General features: G+C 42.1%; 2 protein-coding genes across 4 annotated transcripts; one reads left to right on the top strand and one right to left on the bottom strand.

The window, feature by feature from the left end:
- Nucleotides 1-2,796: 2,796 nt before the first annotated feature.
- Nucleotides 2,797-14,627, bottom strand: Derl2 (derlin 2). Of its 3 annotated transcripts, none has more exons than XM_051180113.1 (7): nucleotides 14,464-14,627; nucleotides 13,615-13,680; nucleotides 10,877-10,950; nucleotides 9,624-9,717; nucleotides 8,684-8,879; nucleotides 8,354-8,444; nucleotides 2,797-5,196 (listed from the first exon to the last, which is right to left on the bottom strand). In XM_051180113.1, exons 1-7 carry the CDS (start codon nucleotides 14,554-14,556, stop codon nucleotides 5,091-5,093), a joined length of 720 nt encoding a protein of 239 aa, XP_051036070.1. In that variant the 5' UTR covers nucleotides 14,557-14,627; the 3' UTR covers nucleotides 2,797-5,090. The 3 variants fall into 3 exon arrangements, with proteins under 3 accessions (XP_051036070.1, XP_051036071.1, XP_051036072.1); XM_051180114.1 differs by having other exon boundaries at nucleotides 13,615-13,677; nucleotides 14,464-14,602; XM_051180115.1 differs by having other exon boundaries at nucleotides 14,429-14,597.
- A 333-nt stretch (nucleotides 14,628-14,960) lies between these two features.
- Mis12 (MIS12 kinetochore complex component) lies at nucleotides 14,961-20,620 on the top strand. Its single transcript, XM_051180117.1, has 2 exons — nucleotides 14,961-15,045; nucleotides 19,864-20,620. Exon 2 carries the CDS (start codon nucleotides 19,898-19,900, stop codon nucleotides 20,516-20,518), a length of 621 nt encoding a protein of 206 aa, XP_051036074.1. The 5' UTR covers nucleotides 14,961-15,045; nucleotides 19,864-19,897; the 3' UTR covers nucleotides 20,519-20,620.
- Nucleotides 20,621-21,174: the final 554 nt, after the last annotated feature.

The following is a 21,174-nucleotide window of genomic DNA, read 5'->3' as shown; positions in this document are numbered from 1 at the left end:
AGAGCAACTAGTTCAGCCAGGCGTTGGTGGCTCAAGCCTCTAATCCCAGCACTTGGGAGGCAGAGGCAGGAGAATCTCAACTCATGAAGGATGCCCACCAAATTTAGTATGTGGACCTGCTTTTTAAAAAAACCCAGAAGGGGCTGGAAAAATAGCTCAGGGGTTAAGAGCATTGACAGCTCTTCCAGGGTACCAGGGTTAAATTCCCAGCACACACATGGCAGCTAACAACTGTCTATAACTCCCAAGATCTGACACCCTCACACAAGGATACATGTAGGTTAAACAACAATGCTAGAAAAAAAAAAAAAAATTGAAACCCCCCAGACATGGACTTCTTCCAGGCTGTTGTGGAACCTGATTTGGCTTGTGGGCCTTGGTCCTACTGAGATGCTTCAAAGCTTTATTAAGAATGCCTGGGTCCCCATGAAACCCTATTATACTCAGATTTACCAGAAAATTTGGGTAGGAATGGGGTTACTGACCATTCTTTTTTAAAATCAGGAGTGCTGAAAAGAGAAGTGAAGCTTTGGAAGGCTCCAGTCCTCTACCCTCTCTACCCCCCATCATCAACCAATCCTCGCGAAATGAATGTCCACAAGCTGTGTGAGATGGGAACATCCGCTGTATACTTATATAAATATCATTTATAATATGGCCTTAATTGTATCTGAGTAGTAAAAACATAAACCAAACCAAAAAAAAAAAAAAAAAAAGGCATAATTTTGATCTAGCTTCCGACAGTGTAACTAGGTGCTAATATAAATGTCCAAGTTGAGTGTGTTTAGGATGCATGTTAAGAATATATTGACTTGGGGCCAGCGACAGGGCTTGAGGTTAAGAATGCATACTGCTCTTTCAGAGGACCCAAGTTTGTTTCCTAACATCCATGTCAAGCAGCTCACAATCACCTGTAACTCCAGCTCCAGGAGATCCTACACTTCTAGTCTCCAAGGGCACTTGAACTTATGTGCATATAGTTTACACAAAGACACATATGACACATATAAGTACATATAATTTTAAATTACATTAAATAACAAATAAATCTTAGAAAAATAAGTTGCTTTATATCCCCTCCCCTCAACGTTGATTTATGAAAGCAACCAATCCCTTACAAAGAAAAATAACTTACATCAAATTATAGACCTTGAGTAAAGAAAAGGCAAACATCAGTCTTTTTCTGGCACACATTCTGAGCAACCTAATGTGGAAGTCTTACAGTCCTAAATGATTACAAGAATCCAAATAGGTCATATAAATAAGTGAAATACTTAGTGGGTAAAACACCTCTTTAAAAAAAAACTTTATACCTTTATTGATTGTGTGTGCATGTCAGGGGGGGTGGGGGGAAGGGAGGGAGAGAGAATAGACATTAGATGACAACTTATGTCAGTTGCTTCTCTCCTTCCACCATAGGGAGCCTGGGAATTGAACTCAGTTCTTCAGGCTTGGTGATAAGGGCCATTACCTCTGGAACTATCCCACCAGCCACACACACACACACACACACACACACACACACACACACACACACACACAAACCCTTTCTCTAGAAGCATCCACTTATCACAGGCAACAGTTATCATGCAGGCCATTTTTTTTTTTATACAAGAAAAGCAAAACAAAAATTTGGTATGCGTTTGAAATATTGGATCAATTTCTTTTAATGAAGGCAAAATGTAATATTTCTATAAGGAACTCATTCCTAGCAACCCACTTATTCAGTAGCCTCAATGATAAAATAATCAGAGTTGAAAACTTTAGTCCTTTATTACTTAGACCATATTGTTCACATGTCCTTCAGTGGCAGTTTGAGATCTGCTGCCCCTCCAAAACAAGTCTCCTGTGGTTCAGTGGCTTTCACATTTCGAAGCTAACACACTAAGCATTCAAAAATATCCTGATCTTTCCTCTAGAAGACCATTTGTCAGAAACATTCCATTCTTATCTGACTCCCTAATCTAACTGTGACTATACCCGCTTATGATCACTTTGGCTTGCATGGTCACCAAATCATTGATTGCCCTTTTCAGCTTTGCTCCAATCTTAAATCTCAGCAACTAGGTGTAAGTTCGCATACATACACATTAATCCTCTCATAATTAAAAATACAAGATAATAGTTTGCTGATCAATGAACAAAGTATTTATTCAGCACCCATGTGCCAAGCACAGTGCTAGGCACTGTGGTGGATACAAAAATTAAGACACAGTCCCTGCCCTTAAGGAGCTTACATTCTCATGAAGGAAACAAAACTAACATACATGTAGCAGCTAGGAACAGTACAAGACAATATATGGTTTGGTATAAGAGTTAGTACAGATTTGAAGCTTCATAGGGATTCAAAGAAGATAATGAACTAGACTTTAGTATTAAGATTTGAATGTCAGGGTCTTGAAGGACTGAAGAGACTTAAATTGAGGTCATTGATAGGTAGAAGTGGGAGCAAGCTTCAAAGGAAGACAGAGATGTGCATTTGATAAGGACCAGGAACTGACTACAGATTTCTGCGCAGTCACTCATCCATAGAAGCAAAGTTCAAGAGCTTTGATGAAAACTCAAAATAGTAAGTAGCTTAGTCATCCTGAAGAGGGGCAAAGGGCGGGACATTGGCTAACACAGATAGAACTCATCTGTCAAAGGAAAACACAGCCACAAAATAAAACAGTGGCAGAAGGCATGGCAATTCTAGGAAGCATGTTACACAACATGCCAATAGCTCAAATGTTTCCTGATTCCCAGAGGCCCCCAGAGACAGTGTTATGGTTCCATTTCAAGATCCAGGATGTGGACTTTTAGCCTCACACAAGTACAAAAGAAATATAAAAGACACAAGGGCACAGAAGGATGACAGAAAAAGAAGTGGAAGAAACAAGTAAAAATTCATAGTGAAAAAAACACACCAAAGTATATAAAATGTATCTCCTATGGAGATGCAATGGCATGTCCATTCATCTTTAAATGAACATATATTGTAATTCTATAACAACAAAACAAAACCCCTATGCTTTAGGTGTGCTTTTCAGTTATTTCTGGTACAATCCAGGAAATGTCTCAAAACTGTACTCATGTACACTTAACCAGTCACAGAATCTCATAATCCAATCTTACTTTTCTGTTGACTCACTTTACAAAAAGGAAGTATGTTTTAGAAGAATCAGAATCAAGAGGTTTGCTTGGGAAATGAGGACTTTTCCTTGTATCCAGGTAAGCACAGAGATCCTGTCAAACTACACAGGGCCAGGGACAAATGTGGGACTGGCCAAACTACTAAGAGGCCAAGTGACTGAAATTGGCACTCCCAGGGCACAGTGTGGAGCACGGTGTGGTATTTTGCCACTAGGAATTGACATCCTAAACATCAGACTGCTTTAGGCTATGCATCCAAAATGCATCTCCTGTTTTATCCAGTCATTAATATGTACAGGTATTCACTACTTAAAATGCATTTCTTGTTTTGCCCAGTCAGTAATATGTACAGGTTTTCACTACTTAAATGAACAGCTGGTGAAGAGATTTTAGAATTAAATCTTTACCACAAAAAATTCCACTAAGTAGCTACATTTAAAATTAGCTCCGGGACAATAAATAAAACCTAAAGAAACTCATTTCTGGCTCAAAAGCAAGCAATAATCATAAAAATAAATTCCTAAAAGTTACCAACCAATAAAGCTATCTTGAACAGAAACAATGATTAAACTTAAGAATTCCATGAGGTTCATACAATCTAAGATTGTCATTAAACTTAAGAGATTTTTAAACAAGAGAAAAGCAGTCGCATTAAAACATGGTCCATAAAATCCTCTTCAGTTATTTATTAGCAACATGTAACATGCCAGTACTCATTTAATTCCCTATGTATATTCCACTTAAGTTGGTAAAATGCTTTCCATCTCAAAGACGGCCTAAAAATGTTCACCTATAATAATATTTACTATAGCTTATTTAAGTCTATGCCAACCTCTGAGAAAGAGCTCATTCTGGAAAGCAACTCAGCCAAAATAGAGTGATCCAGTCTGGGGAGTCCTGTGCCTATCCGATGTTTATGAAAACTATCTGAGATCATCGTTCTCGGTTCTGATAAAGCAGCACAAATGTAAAACAAGATGTACTATCTTTGACAAGCATTCAGTGAATCATCAGTGTGGTTGCTTCCAAATACCCTGATTCCTACCTGACCTCCTGGGAAGGTGAACCAGGCACCTGGCTCTGCAAAGGTTTTGAGCTCTTCTTGAAATGAATGACAAGAGGAACACATGCCCAACTGCTGCCCATTCATATGCCTGTGCTTTGACAAAGGGTGGCCATTACTAACTTGGGCATTTCTTAGTGGAGAAATTCCAGCTAAAAGAGAGGTCACAGTTGCTTTTTGTTTACAGCTGACTTGCCTACAGAGTCCTCTGCTACAAGAAATCACCCTCCCTCCTCTCTTCTGTGGTTTTCAGGCAGAGAACCATCTGAATGGCAGAAACCCATTTTCCTCCTACCGAGGCTACCACTTTGAACTAGTCAGAGTACGCAGCAGCTGTATAATTCCAATCTTGAAATCAAATCCAGTGGAAAGCAGTGGAGACACGAGGACAGACACGGAAACCGCTGCGTTCACACCTACGCAGGAAAGCTAGAACACATTACCATGATTTAAAAGATCACACGAAGCTTAAATACAGTGCGAGAGAGATGGAATTCAGTTTTATTTTGTCCTCTCTGAAACTTCCATTTACACCACGGCCTTGTCTATCAATGAAGAGGAGGAAACACCCTGTCTTACGCCACAGAGCTCAAGTACCCACGTACTTGTTAGAGGCAGCAGGGTGTCTGTTTCTCCGTTTTTTTGTTTTTTGTTTTTTTTTTTTTTTTTGGCTCCAAGAGGTTATACTTTTAGTACCAGCATAGTGAGGAACCCCTGGCAAACTGCTGGAAATGTCTTCTGTGTTAGTCAGTGTACCATTCCGTAAAGTGCTTCTGGAGTTAAAATCTGTCACGCTATCAAAAGTGTCCACACTTTTGCAACAAGGGATGAAAGAATCCCAATGGGCATTTCACTGAGTCCTTCTCAGATGGGCCTCATAACCGGGACAGCTGCATTACCCTCCAAGGCGCTGCCCCTCACCCCAGGCGAAGCCTCCTGGCCGCTCTTCAGGTAGTGGGTTGTAATTGGGATCCTCATCTGGTGTATCAAAAATAGTCCTCCTAAAACACACAGAACCATTCATTGCCAGAGCCATCTCGGATTGGAAGTACTAGGGAGCAGTTCATCCCCACAGGACTTCCACAAACAGAGAAGCATTACCTCTGCCTGCCAACTAAAGAGGTCTGACACCTTAAAGGCTCCACAATTACTTAACATTTGCATTAACTTACCTCCTCTACTGATTTTTACCACAGAAGCAATAAATGCTGACAAGGTACCTGGAAAAGTCAAATCCACAGGCACAGGCTGCTGCCTGGTGACAGGAATAGGGAACTACTCAATGGGCAGAGTTTTAGGATTACAAGATAAAAACATTCAAAGGATAGTGGCCATAGTAGCAACACAAATGCCCTTGACACCAATGCACTGCTCATTTAAAAATGGTTAAGATAACGTATTTTGTGTTGGGATGTGTCCACTTAGTTTCAAGGACATTCATCACTCCAATTACAAAAGGAAAAGCAATAACTAATGTCAATGTCCATTAATAAGGGACTAACAAAATTACATTAAATATGAATCACAGAATATCACATAGCCAGTAAAATTCTGCAGGACATTTATAATGGAAAAGTAACCTCTCCTCCCTCAAGACAGGATTTCTTTGTGTAGTCCTAGCTGTCCTGGAACTGGCTCTGTAGACTACACTAGCCTGGCCTTGAACTCAAAAGATTCGCCTGCCTCTGACCTCCAAGTGCTTGAATTAAAGGCATGTGCCACCACACCCAGTTAGGAAAAACAATGATTACATATTAAATTAAAAACTACATTTTAGCTGGGCGAGGGTGGGGATTCTTTTAATTCTAGCACTCAGGAGGAAGGGGCAGGCGGATTTCCATGAATTCAAGCGAGTTCCAGGATAGCCAGGGCAACTCAAGAACCCTGCCCCCCCAATACAGATAATCTGGAGAGACGACTCAGAAGTTAAGAGCACTGCTTACTCTTGTAGAGGACCCAGGTTTGTTTTCCAGCATCCACATCAGAGGGTTTATAACCAGTTGTAACTCCAGTTCTAGGAGACATTGTCTGGTCTCTGCAGGCACATACACCCATACATACAGTGCACATGGAATGCAGGCATATAGCCTTGTCACATTTATAAGATATATCTTTAAAGGAAATTAAAATTATATAGCTATTTAAAAAAAAAGCATATACAGTTACCCCATCCCATGTTCAGCCCTAAACACACCTACACACAAGCAACCCAAATGGACCAAATAGGTAAAGAGATTTTGTAAATGTCTGTATAATGGTAATTTATAAAGAGGTCATAAATTGGATAGGGAGTAGGGATACACAGGAGTAGAAGGGGAGGGAGGGAGAAGTGGAAATGATTTAAATACAGTAATCATGTAGGAAATGATCAAAAAGCTATGAAAGGTGCAAGACTACCTATCAAAAGTCAGTCAAGGGAAACAGCTACGTATAAGAATTACAGAAGACTTTACTTCCTGTGGTGATTTGAATAGGTATAGCCTCCACAGACTCGTGTTTGAATGCTTGGCCCATGGGGGTGGTTCCATTAGGAGGTGTGGCCTTGTTGGAGGAAGTGTGTCATTTGGGGTGGGTTTTGAGGTTTCCTATGCTCAAGCTATACCCAGCGAGACAGACCAGTTCTTGTTGCTCGTGAGTCAAAATACAGAACTCTCAGCTCCTTCTCCAGCACCACGTCTGCCTGTATGCCCCATGTCCTGCCATGATGATAATGGACTAAATCTCCGAAACTGTAAGCCAACCCCAATTAAATGTTTTCTTTTATAAGAGTCATGGTGTCTCTTCACAGCAACAGAAACCCTAATTAAGATACCCTTTCCTTCTGTTTATTTGTTGTTGTTGTTAATTAATTAAAAAAATTCCTCTTGAAATGGATTCTTGGTATGTTACCTAGGCTGACATCAAGTTTTAAATTCTGCCTTAGACTTCAGAGTGGAGAGGATGACAGGCATATACTAGCAAAGTTCATTCTTCTTCTTCTTTTTCTCTTCTTCCTTAAAGATATATTTACTTTCCTTCTATTTATTTTTCATTTTAGTTTTTCTTTTTAAAGGTTTATTTCTTTATTTATTTTATGTATATGGGTATTTTGTCTGCATGTAAATCTGCAACCAGAAGAGGGCATCAGATCCATGGGATCACAGCTATAGATAGATGGTTGTGAGCCACCATCAGCATGTTGGGAATTGAACTCAGGACCTCTGGAAAAGCAACCAGTGCTCTTAATCATTGAGCCATCTCTCCAACCCCTTATTTTCATTTCATGTCTGTGGGTGTTTTGCCTGCATGTATGTCGGTGCATTATGTGCTTGTAGTGTCTGTAGAGGCCAGAAGATGGCGGTGGATCCCAGGGAACTGAAGTTATAAACAGTTGTTAGCCACTATGTGGGTGTTGGGAATTGAACCCGGGTCTTCTAAAAGAACAGCCAGTGCTGCTAACCACTGAACCATCTTCATTCTTTTTTGGTTAACTATTGTACAACAGAGAATTTGTGTCAAACCATTTTTTTTCATCTCAACGGAGCCTTGTTTGTTTGTTTTTGAGACGGGGTTTCTTTGTGTAGCCCACCACTGCCTAGTGAGGTCCCCCTGGCCCCCCTCCTTAATGTAATAGTTCCCAAAGACACAAAATTCTATAGCAGAAACAGGCCTTATAAATCAAAACTCTAGCTCAGGAAACTGCAGGATAGAAATAAAGAGATATGCTTCAAATCAGACTGCTTGGTGGTAGAACTGTTAGTCAGGCTTCAATTCCAAAGCTTTCTCCATTCTGTTTCCCTATGTATCTCCACCACCTGCTTTGCCGGTCAGAACACCACCAGAAATGTCCTCTCAACTTTGGCTCATTCACTTCTCATTGATTTCTCTCAACTTGGGACACCAGCTTTCATAAAACCAGCAGGCTTCTCTCTGGCACCCAAGTTCTAGTGGTCACTCAGGACAATAATTGCAAACTCACCCCCACAGCATCAAGAGCCCAGTAATCACAACCCTGGCCTAATCTGTTTCTGGCCAATCCAAGAGTTCCCCATTGCAGACATATTGCTCAATCTGCAAACATTGATATGAGTCATGTGCATCAGGAGCTAAGGGAGCCCAAAATGAACCATGATCACGGTTTGTCTGCATGGAATATGAAACATGGCATTAAATACTCACAAAATAGAAGGTGTTTTCAGAATTCTTATCCCACCAGGCTGATTGGGAAATATATCTTCCAAGAAAAAATATATGTGCCCAACTGCAATACCTATAATCAACCAGAAATAAAGGATAAAAAGCAAGGTTAAAATTTCAATTTTTAAGTTCCCTAACAACATAGGCTTTATTTAGAATAAATGTAATTATTAAAAATCAATGAGGTAATATTATCTTTCAGATCTAATATTAAACAATAGCTAAATATGAGGCTAAATAGAATAAACATGAAAGACAGTGACAAAATACATTTTCAGGTATAAGTACAAAAAGTAGTGATGAGATGCTTACCCAGAAGGTCCACAATAATTGAGTTCCCCAATAATAAGGAAAACCCCATGAGCACCCAGGGCAGAAAGGGGGCCTGGAAGTTTAGAAGACCAAAGAAGTTCATGCGGACATATGGATTCCTTCGGCTCCACACGTAGACCAGCATTATTGTAAAGGCTTGGCCTAAAAAAACTAAGCTCACAAACAAACCAAAAAGCTAGCAAATGGAATTAAGGAAAATATCAACATGAAAGCATATTAGGGAAGGCTAAGTATGAGAACCAAAGAATGAATGCCCTTTCACTAAAATCTGAATTAGATAAGCTAAGTAGTGAGTGGCATTTTTAAACTGTAATAAGAAAAGCCTGTAATTAATTATCCAAGGCAACTAGGGGGAAAAAATGGCTTGGGCTAAGTTATCCAGATCACAGCTACAACTGACTAACTTCTGCTTTTGTGATGTTCTTGCCCTTTTGGAAAACATTAATTCTTTTGTCAGTAAGTACAGTGAAGATCACTCCCACTGACACCTTCACAGGTGCTAAAGCACACAGGCTGGAACAAAGCCTTGGCACACAGCACTAATCTCAGTCTGTTACACACAGCAAAATCCTTGTCTTTTTAAAAATATTCAATCAGCTTAAAAAGCGACTTAGTACATGCCTTACCAACTTAGTGACAGTGAAGTCTCCCACCAACAGTGATGTAACTGAGATAGATGCTTCAAGACAACCCACCTGGGTTAAAAGTTCCTGCTCGGCGAAGCCTCCTGTCCAACCTCTAGGCTTGGAAGCTGTCACAGTGGGCTGAGAAGTAAGTGGGAGCACCCTGAGGCTACAGTCTGGAGATCTACTTTTATCTGTTTGGAGTAGCTACTGAATCACGGGAGACAGATGAAGCGACTGAGGAATAAACAGTCTGTTCTTTACTATTTTCCTGTATTCTATTTGTTGAAGGATACAGTCATTAAAAATCCACCAAAAAGGAACATAAATACAAAGTCTGCTGTCCGGCCTCGGAAAGAGCCTTCTTCTAGCATTCGACAGTAACGGTATCTTAAGGTTCAAGTTAAGAAAATATTAAGGGCACACATAAGAAGAAGATAAAATGTAGTGAATAACTGAAACATACTTGGGCTTCATACTACACAGTCAAGCTGCATTTCTCTAAGAATGTTTAAGTAGTAATCTGGTTTCTTTGTTTCCCATCAAGCATTTTAGGCAACAACAAATCTAGCACCATATTTTACAAAGCTGGTCCCTGGCTGGGGAGTTAATTCAAATACTGCATGAACAGGCTTCTACTCACTATTACATTTCTTCCAATTTGTACTATTGTCTTGGCCATGTTCACACACACATGAATTTGCACCATCCTTGGCTTGTCAATTTGGAAGAAATCCCTGTAAAGAGGCCTTGTGTGATAACTACTTTTCCAGGCCAGGCAGGCTAAACATTTCTATATTCCAGTCTATAAAAACCGTATCAAAACAAACTTTTATAAGAAACTTATCAGGATGATAGCCTATGTAGGAAACACAAAAAGCTATTCTAGGACTTAAGTCCCAAAACCCCTACAGGCCCTCTATCTCCTACAGATGAGGTGCAGTGCTGGATTCAAGAGGAATGCGTAGCTCAGCACATCTAATCACCATCTGACTCTTACTACGGCTCTTCCTGTCTTTCAACCAACCTACATGGCAAGCCCAGCAGACATTTTGGCACTCACTTTTTTTTTTTTAGCCTTGAAATCATGGTTCCCACTCTCATAAAGCCATTCTAAATCTGGGGAAAATTCTGTTGCGTTACCAATGTCTTAGGCTGATTTACCACTGGGCAAGCTGATGCCGTCATTATTTTATACATATGCCTAAAATGGGGCGTGGGGAGAGGGAGAGGGAACTGGGATTGACATGTAAAACAAGCTTGTTTCAAATTTACATATAAAAAAAGAGAAAAGGAAAAAAATGTGCCTACAATAAATCACAGTTTAATGACATCCAATCTTTTAACAGTTGTAACCTTCTATGTAAACAAAGAGCTACAAAGAGTTTTGAAACATTACAATCTAATTACAAACTACAAACCCAGATGTCATGACTAGGTCTGTTGTAACATAAAATGTTATAAAATATAAACAAGAGTAATAGTTTCAACTTACAATGTATTCTAAATGAACCTAAAGTTTTGATGTTGACACCACTTAAAAGGATACAGAAAAATCATGTTAAACAAAAAATTGAATCCAACTGGACCAAAAAATAAGAAATTGGTGATTAGCCTCCATATCTGCAGGGGTGGGTGGTGGGGGTGGGTGGTGGGTGGGTGAGGGGTGGGGTGGGGACAAGAGAAAGACACATTAAGTAATATACATAATCAGGAAACATTTTTATAGTAAGATATAAACATTCTATGAATGATGTTGAGGCTCCAAAGTCCTAGGTGGGGGTCCATTCAAATGTGATACCCAATCTGATTCTGGATTTGGGGTGTGTGTGATGCTTCTACTTAAAAGACCAAAAGATATTAATTTGACTGTGAAATTATATGGACGATAGGACAAAAAAAATTCAAAATCACAATTATCTTTTATAAAGCAACACGAGCAAATTGTGGAAGCTGTCTGAATAAAGAGCTAGGTTAGTTTGCAGAACAGAGTGCTTTTATAAGTGTAGTCACTGTAAGGAGGAGTTTACAGGTACTACAAACTTCAGGGATCCAGCATTCAAAGGCACTGAGAAAAGTTCCTGTATTAGCCACAACATTCTGGTGGAAAAATTCTAAGACAGTCGGGTTCTTCCTTGACTTCCTCCAAGAATTAATGCTCCAAGAGGCAAGGGAAGGTATAAGAGCAGTCTCACTCTGACAACCTACAACTGCCCACAAAGCTTTATGTGATTTTGGTAATCTTGTGAGACAAGGAGGCTGATGTGGCGGTCCTCACTTCATAGATAAAGGATCTTAAGACATGAGGGTTTGGTCAGGTGTGCAGCAAGATGGAGGCTCTTGATAGCAAACCCAGAACTCACTATTCCAAACTTCGTGCAGGAATTTAATCTTGGACAGGGATGGTTGCTCATGTCTATAATCCTAGTACTAAGCAGCCCAGGCAAGGGGATCACACAATTGTTTTTAAGGGTTGCCCAGGCTACGTGGTTTTGTTGTTGTTTAAAAAAAAAAAAACCTAGGAGGCTGAGGCAGGAGGACACCACGAAACCATGCCAGCCACAGCTATAAAACAAACGATCTCAAAAAACAAACCAGGCAATCACACCACACAAGTCAGTAGGAAGCAATCCCAGGAAAGGCTACAGGAAAATGAGCCACAGGCAATGGCATAACTGGAGGGCTGATCGCTTCATACACCATTAAACACTCCATCATTGGTAACTATTTGGGACAATTAATGTTGACAATCACCTATAAGACAAATTCTGGGCACTCCTAGAATAACTAGAGTCCTAGAACAACTAAATAGGAAGAAGGGAACTGAGCAACCTACTCTTGTCTGTTTCCTCACTAGGGCTGCAATGGGACCAAAGGCCTTAAGCTCTGGATGCCGTGACTTCCCAACCACAATGGATTTAACCAACAAACTGAGGGTCAAATAGTTTGGTATTTCATCACATCAGTGAGAAAAGGAACCAGCACTCTCTTCACATGGAAACAATCCAGTTTTATGGGATCACACCTAAGAGTTCGTAGAATCCTAATCCCAGTATGGACACTGCACATAAAACCCCCCAAGTCAAGCTGGATGGCGATAGCCCATGCCTTCAATCCCAGCACTTGGGAGGCAGAGGTAGGCAGATCTGTGTGAGTTCAAGGCCAATCTGGTCTAGAGAGTGAGTTCAAAGATAGACAGGACTACATGGAGAAACCCCGCATCAAAAAACCAAACCAACAAAAAACCCCAAGTAAGGGTGAGAGATGTGATTTATCTGAGGACATACAAAAGCTGCATCTTGAAGGGCAAGCTAGAGTTCAGAGGGTACAATGGGAGTGTAATACATTTGGGACAGGGACTAGCACCAACACAGCAGAAGTATAGCCACTGAGACCCAGCCTTCACCTGGAGTGTGAATGATCATCCTGGCATGAAAACACACTTCTCTTCAGCATTTTAATCGCTGGAGAAAGACTTCTTCAAACTGTACTCTAATAAGCCAATATACTGTTTTAGAGAATGGTCTTTTAAACTTGTATTAGTAATGATCTGACTTCTGGAAGACAGATCAGTGCTAAAGCTTTACCAGAAATGAGTTTATGAGCTAGAACGTAGGGATTAACAACAGTGGTAGGTGTGTCTGGGTGGTGAGTGGACGAAATAAGGCTATCCTGTGAGACTCCCTGGACAGCTTAGCTTGTCAGTCTATTCTCAAATAATATCATCATCGTCATCACCACACCACCGTTATTATTATTATCATTGGTTGTTGTTACTATTGCTTGAGTTTTGAGACAATTCCTTGATGTGTAGTTCAAGCTGGCCCCGGCTTCCTGACTGCTGGAATTACAGACCTATTAATTCTTAACTAGCATAGTCAAATACAGGAACTCAATACACCAAAAGCAAACTAAAAGTAGAAGATGCATTCCAAATTCTCACCCTTGGCAATTTTCTTAAGACAGGATCTCCCTAGGTAGCCCAATCTAATCCAGAATTTGCCATCCTCCTGCTTGATCTGCTGGTGCCTGGCTCCACCCTTGGCAATTCAAATTTGTTATATGAAAAAGAGCTCACAAACACCTAACAGCTCTTAAATGATTCTGGAGTCCAACTAGGCTGCAGAATTCCTTCTTTACATCTCAATAAGACTTATGATTGGAGGTCTCCCCAACCACCCCCCAGATTATTTTTTGAGATTGTGTCTGACAGGATTTATTACTTACTAAACAATAAAGAAAAAAAGGTAGTGTTAACATTAACAATAGTAGCTATAGAACACTTACTTGAAAATGTTTAAAAATTAGTTCAGGGTTGAAGTATAACTGAAAAGGTGTGATCAATTCCAACTGCTGAAATGGAAAAAGAGCTTCTTAAATGAGATCAATCGTAAAACAAAATCTCAGCATTATTGACAAAGGGCCAGTAGCTCTAATAGTTTCTGTTGCCAGTTGGACTAAATTTCTGTCTTGCTTGTGATGGCTGGTAAGGGATTCTTTGGAATTCGCACAACTGTTTTATATCCTCAATACCCAATTCGAGTTTGATGTTGCAATATTTGAAGGTGCTATAAAGCAGGCAGGTGGGGATGTTTTAGAGACAAGACAACAGCATCTTTTACGAATCTGTGTGTCTCGTGGTCAGCACCTGAAAAAGCTGGGCGAGACAACTCTGAATAGCAGATTCGAGGCCCCGTTACTATCAGGGCTAGATACAGGCGGCCAGTTCTTCTATCCACGGGCCATCTTTCGAAAGATGTTTCCAGACCACTCGATAATATATATTATCCTTAATACACTAGTCTGAGAATCTAGCGGACCTTGCTCCCACTGGTCACCTGGCCACAGCTAGGGCTGGGATACATTTTTGGGTGGGCGGCTCCCGCAGCTCTGACTCGCTACAGGTCTGGATTTCATCTCTCTGTAACTGACCTGCCCCTTCATGGAGGAGCACTTCCTTTTCAGGTCAATGGCTTGGCACCCTTGGGACTATCCCGAACCCTAGAGTCAGCTCCGGATGTCTCCACCCACCCCTGGGACTAAACCCTCTGGGTTTCTCTGCGGCCCAATCCCGTTTTCTGAATACCCAGTCATAGCTAGCCTGAAAAAGGAGGACGTGGCGCCACAGCTGCTCACCACGGCCGCGGTGGTGAGGACGCAGGCGGTAGTGTAGGCGCGGCTGACCGGCGGGATCTGCAGGTACTCCAGCCGGAGACTCTGGTACGCCATCTTCCCCACCGCGCCTGCCCCCCTTCCCCTTCCGCCAGTATGCCAGGCGGCGGGGCGGACTCAAAGCCGGCCTTCAGCCTTACCACCGCTGCCCAACCAGCGCCGGGCACTCGGCCAGCGACCAATCGCCGGCGCCTTGGGGACCGCTCACCCACCAATCACGAGTCGCGCCTCCGCGTCGGCCCATCCTTACTTCTCTGCCTACCAACGAAGAGAGAAAGTGCCAGTTCCTTCCGCCAATCCCGGCCGGCCACAGCTAGCTTCCCCTCCTTGTCCCCTTCCTTTCACCAATCCAAGGGCCCCGTTTTGACGCCAGGGCCAGCCAATCAGGAGTGTGATCCAGCCCGCCTTTGCGTTCGTTCGCAGAGACACGTTTCAGTCGCTGCTGAGGAGCTGCTGCCGCCGCCTTCCTTTTGTAGCTCCGTGCGGTTTGAAGGGAGTGGCGGGAAGCCGGCGTGTGGCGGGCTCCATCACCCCGGGATCGCTTCGGTAGGGGCTGTGTGTTCTCCGAGGAGGAGCGGAAAGGGCGGGACTGGATGAGCGTTCTGCAGGGTACCCTAAACACGGCCGGGCTGGGCCTGGAGACCTGGAGGTCCCGGCATGCAATGCGGCCGCAGGGTGGGACGGGAGCTGGAGCTGCCGGAAGCGCCGCCCGCTCTGCGGTTTCTGGCATTGTCTGTGCTAGTCGTGGGCTCCGTTACACTCCCCGAGATTGTGCGGGAACCTCCCATGTCTAACTTGAGCCACAGGAACTCTATATCTAGCAGAGAAGACGTGATAGATGAGTTAATAGCACTGAGGGGAAAGCGAAGGAGGTAGTGGCTGGTTCTTGAGGGATGTGTGTTCGAACTGGTTCTTGAAGGATCCGTGCTCGATGCGTGCCTACTTGAAATAGAATTCGATTGTGTTGGAGCAAAGACTATCCTGGTCGTGGCAGAAGCATTCGGCAAGTTAATAGAAGCATTTAAAAAATTGTGTGTGTGTATGGGGGGGTGACTGTCAAGTCTAGTAGGAACCAAGTGAATATTGGAGAGAATGGCGTTTAGAAATAATATAAGGCTGAACGCAGTGGTACCTGCCTGTGACTTTGTTGAGTCTTGACGTTCTAGAGGAGATTGGGGGCACACATAAGAAGAGTGGTTTTTACTTGTTTGTAAAATTACAGTTTCATAGCTACCGCCTCGCTATAGCATTGCCAGTGAAACAGAAAAGGCAAAATTGGAACTTTTCTTTGACTGGAAGTTTGGATTTAGGAACTTGGTTAGAATTGGGGAGAGAGAGAGAGGGAGGAGTGTGTGTGTGTGTGTGTGTGTGTGTGTGTGTGTGTGTGTGTGTGTGTATCACTGGTACATCGGTCCAGGATTGTTGAGAACTTTGAGTCAAAGTTACGATGCAAACCTAGAGAAATATAATGTGCAGGTTGTCAGTGTTTTTAAAGTATAGTGTGTGGCTGGGAATATAGCAGTAGTGTGCAAACTTGCTTGTAAAAGGCCCTGTGGATATAATGCATAGCACTATAGGAAGGAAAAACAAGTTTGTGACTACCAAATTGGCAAAGAGTGTGGGCAGATAAAAGAAGTTCCAGACTATTCCAAGTGTGTGTGTAAATCAACATAGATGTTCTGAAAATGTTTCAGCAGTATTTATTGACACTACATATGCAAATATCTGGCAAATCCCTAAGAAGATAACACCAGAAGATCTCAGTATCACCCCCCCCTCTGCAACTTCCTTGAGGAAAACTAAATCAGTTACTAGCAGAACTATTAGATGATGCTCATTTATTATCAACCCAAATGAATCAATAGCTCCAAGCCTCCTAGCAATTTACATGAGAATTAAGAAATGTTTTGAGACTATTTTGGAATACAAAGGATGTTTATCCTTCTAACACAACAGGCTCAAAACCAGTTCTCTAACCCATCAGTTATGAGCATAAAGAATATCCTATAAAATAAGACTTTTAACAGTGGAAGGCTTAAACAAGGACAGATGCTACCAAAATGTTTCATCCACTGGTGGGACAACTGAATACCCATGTCTCTTCCCTACTCTGATGATTTCTTTAGCGTGTGAGGAATGGTTTAGTGTCATTATCAAGTTAAAGTGAAGGCACAGCCACATAATACATATGCTCCACTTTAAAAAAAAAAAAAATGTAGTCAGCCGGTGGTGGCTCATGCTTTAATTCTAGCACTCACACTTGAGAGGCAGAGGCAAGTAGTTTCCCTGGAAATGCAATTATGGATAGTCTGAGCTTTATGTGGGTTCTGGAAACCAAACCTGGGCCCTCTGCAAGAACAGCAGGTGCACTTAACAGCTGGGCCATCTCTGACAGCCCTGCTCCTCCTCATCTTGATGTGTACTCAAAGGTCTGACAGGTTTCTTGATTATTTGTTTGGTAGGGAAGGAGTGTCTTGTTTTACATTGTGTATTAGTTCACCTAACACCACTGTCACAAACACAGGATAGATCTAAGGGGATTGGGTTTACTTCTTATGCATAATCATTGAATTTGTACGCCCTTTTCCTTTTGGGAATATCGACTTCATGCTAACCTGGGTGGGTATGGGTGTGGGTCATGGGCTGAGAGGGAGGATAGATGCATAAAAGGAAGCATTTTTTGTTTGTTTTGATTTTGGTTTTTTGAGACAGGATTTCTCTGTAGCCTTGGCTGTCCTAGAACTTGCTCTGTAGATCATACTGGCCTCATAGAGATCTACCTGCCTCTGCCTCCCGAGTGCTGGAATTAAAGGTCCTGGCCTGGACATTTACCTGGGATATGTTTGTGATAGAACTGATATACTGCTGTGGTCAGGGTTCGTCAGGTAAAGTGAGTGCAATAACATGAAGTGATTGGGACATTAAAATGTAAACATGGGCATATGAGACCGGAGAGGTGGCTCCGTAGTTCAAGTTGGGTTCCCAGTAAGTTGAGTTTCCAGCACTCACTCTCAGCTATCTATAACTCTAGCTCCAGGGAACCCAACACCTTTTGTTTTTTGTAAGCATTTTCATGTACGTGTATATACATAGGCGGATACATGCACATACACATAAAGAGTTCTAGGCCAGCCAGAGCTACCTGTCTAAAAACAGCACCACAGATTTTAAGAATATAGTCCTGACATCCTGCTCCTTGGGAGGCTAAGGTTAGAAAAGTTGTAATTTTGAGGCCAGCCTAAGCAATGTAGTGAGGCCCCCATCTCAACAAAACAAAACCCTAGTAGGAACATAATCTGTGAGAAGTGTTCAGGAAGTAAAAATCTTCCAGGCTAGAGATACTCTATGAACACTACAAAAACAAATTCTATTTATATAGCCACATAGTTATCACCACTGTATTTTAAACATACATACATACATATATATATTTTTCAAGGTTGATGGCATCCTGTCTTCTGATAAGATTGTCCACACCATTGTCTATACTATTTTTCACTTGAATCTTTAAAAAAAAAATCACCTGGTAGTTGAAGTAGCAATTTGTAGATTACATTAAGTACCCTTGCCTGAGAATGGAGTAAAACTTCTCTTATCCTCATAACAAACATATAGTTACTAGTAGGACAAAAAAGGTTAAATTACCATGCTACAAGGAAATGGGATGACATGTTTCTAGGTGCTTACATTGGAAAAGAATGCCTCTCAGAGGCTACCTTAATTGCCCTTCCCTGATAATGAGATTGATAGCTCTATGCCATCATAGAGCCTTCATCTAGTAGCTGATGGAAACAGAAGCAGACACCCACAGGTAAACACTGAGCTGAACTTCTGGAATCCAGTTGCAGAGAGAGAGGAATGATAAGAAAAGGGGTCAAGACCAGGCTTCAGAAACCCACAGAGACAACTGACCTGAACAAGGGGGAGCTCATGGGCACCCCCCCCCCACACACACACACTGATAGCTGGGAGGCCAGCATTGGACCAACTCAGATCCCCTGAACATGGGTCTCAGTTAGAAGGCCTGGGCAGTCTATGGGATCTCTGACAGTGGAACCAGGATGTATTCCTGGTGCACAAAAGGACTTTGGGAGCACATCCCCATGGAGGGATACACCCTTAACATAGAGACAGCTGACCTGAACAAGGAGGAACTAATGGACCCCCAGACTGATAGCTGGGAAACCAGCATTAGACCGACTCAGACCTTATGAACATAGATCTCAATTAGAAGGCCTGGGCAGTCTACGGGACCTCTGACAGTGGAACCCAGGATGTATCCTTGGTGCACTAAAGGACTTCGGGAGCACATTCCCCATGGAGGGATACTCCCTTAGCCTAGAGGCAGGAGGGAGGGCCCAGACCCTACTCCAAATGATTTGACAGATTTTGATGATCCCTCCTGGAAGGTATCACCCTCCCTGTGGAGTGGGCGTGGGGTGGGGTAGAGGAGTGTGGGAGGGAAAGGGAACTGGGATCGATGTGTAAAATAAGGAAAAAAAATATGTATATAAAGAAAATACAAACCAAGGGAATTCTGGGAATGGAAAATCTGGGGGGGGGGGGGGAAGAATGCCTCTCACATCCTTGAAACAAGTCAGGATAAAGGCTTGGTCATTTAGTTGGAATTTTTTTAGATGGCTAGAGTGGAAGACAATGAGGTAATTAAAATGATAGAATATGGGACCTAAAAAGAATGGGAAAAGAAGTGGATGGACTGAGAGCTACTTAAGGTACAAAGTGACTGACAATTAGACTAGTACAGGACAGTGTTAAGATGTAGCTCAGTTAGTAAAGTGCTTATCTGGGCCCTGGGTTCTAATGCCAGCACCACATAAAAAATTGGTTTATTTTGGTATCCTCTTATGACCCAAGCACTCTAGTGGTAGAGGGAGAAGGATCAGAAGTTCAAGATCATCCTCAGCTACATCCAAATTTGAGACCCGTTTTGACTACGTGAGTCCCTGTCACAAATGAAAGAGCTGAGGCCAACCTGTGGACTGCAGTTAGTGATTGTCTCAAAATGTGGTGGCATTGAAGCTCAAAAAAGCAGGTTTCTGGGGTATTAAGGCCACCTTTTAAACTTGCCCAAGATAACAGAATTTAGAAGGTTGGGCTTGTGCCTAATTCTTCAGTAATAATAACTGAGGGAAATGAACAATAAAGTATAGGAAAGAGACTAAGAGAGGCAAGAGCTTCTGTCTGTCTTTGAGCAGTTAAGGCTAGAAGAAATAGCAGGTATCAAAGGAGCACAAACACCTTAGTTTTTAATTTGCTTCCTTTGTTTGCTTGCTTATCAGTAACAGGGTTTGTTACTTTTCTCTGATGATTTTGTCCAAATGAAATTTCTTTTTGTACTTGCAGGTTTTCACAGTTGAGGGCAGCAAAGTAAAGCAGGATGTCTGTGGATCCGATGGCCTATGAGGCCCAGTTCTTTGGCTTCACACCACAGACTTGCCTGCTGAGGATCTACATAGCATTTCAAGACCACCTGTTTGATGTGATGCAGGCTGTTGAACATGTAATCCTAAAGAAGCTGGAGGGCATCCCAGACTCTGAGATTAGCCCTGTCCAAATCCGTAAATGCACAGAGAAGTTCCTTTGCTTCATGAAAGGACGTTTTGATAACCTTTTTGGAAGAATGGAGCAGCTGATTTTGCAGTCGGTTTTGTGCATTCCCCCTAACATCCTGCTTCCTGAAGATAAGTGTCAGGAGACACATCCTTTTAATGAAGAAAAATTCCAGCTTCTCAAAAAGGAAATAGAAGAGTTACAGGAGAAGTATAAGGTTGAATTATGCACTGAGCAGGCCCTTCTTGCAGAATTAGAGGAGCAAAAAATTGTTAAAGCCAAACTCAAAGAGACCTTGACTTTCTTTGATGAGCTTGAAAACATTGGCAGAGATCATGGAACTAGTAACTTTAGGGAGAGCTTGGTGTCCCTGGTGCAGAACTGTAGAAAACTCCAGAACATTAGAGACAGTGTAGAAAAACAAAGCAAAAGACTGGAAACGTGGTAATTTCTCAGCAGTGAAGAGACAGCATGTAAATAAGCAGCTTTTCTTTAATTACTCTTATGTTTAAGATCTTTTGGGGCCACTTCTCCCTCCTTTCCTGGGTTCCATAAAGCAGTTTGACAGATCTTCTAGAACTGCTGGCTCCAGTTCAGATCTCTAAAGCAGAGTTTGTGTTCATCTGCTTTTCCCCTTCTGAAATTCGGGTTGACCACCCTGGTAACGCTGCCAGTTCTTCTTTGGGGATTGTATCTATTTGGCTGTTAGGGGTGCTTTAGTGTGGTTTCAGGAGGGAGTGGAATCCTGTATAAATCAGGCCTGTATATTCATTCACTGAATGTTAGAGTGCAACCATGAGATATAACAGGGACTAATAAAACAGAAAAGCTGGAGGCATAACTCAGTGGTAGAATATGCTCAACATGTGGGTCTCTCAGAGTTGAACATGCCACACCCTGGAGTCTGGAGAGAAGCAAAAGGAGGATGGGGAAGAACAACAGCAATAAACAAACACAAACAAACAAACAAATAAATAAATAAAAAGCAAAGGGAAGTGAGGCGCAGCAGAGGGGGTTGGGGGTGTGGGATGAAGTATACTGCAATATTAGAAGAGGTCTGCCCTATTCATAATGTAAGATTCAGATTGAGCTTAAAAGAGAAGG

The sequence above is a fragment of the Phodopus roborovskii genome, unplaced genomic scaffold, assembly GCF_943737965.1.
Source record: "Phodopus roborovskii unplaced genomic scaffold, PHOROB, whole genome shotgun sequence".
In the NCBI taxonomy this organism is placed as follows: domain Eukaryota; kingdom Metazoa; phylum Chordata; class Mammalia; order Rodentia; family Cricetidae; genus Phodopus; species Phodopus roborovskii.
Note: the sequence above shows the minus strand (reverse complement) of the source record. Positions and strands in the feature narration are given on the sequence as shown.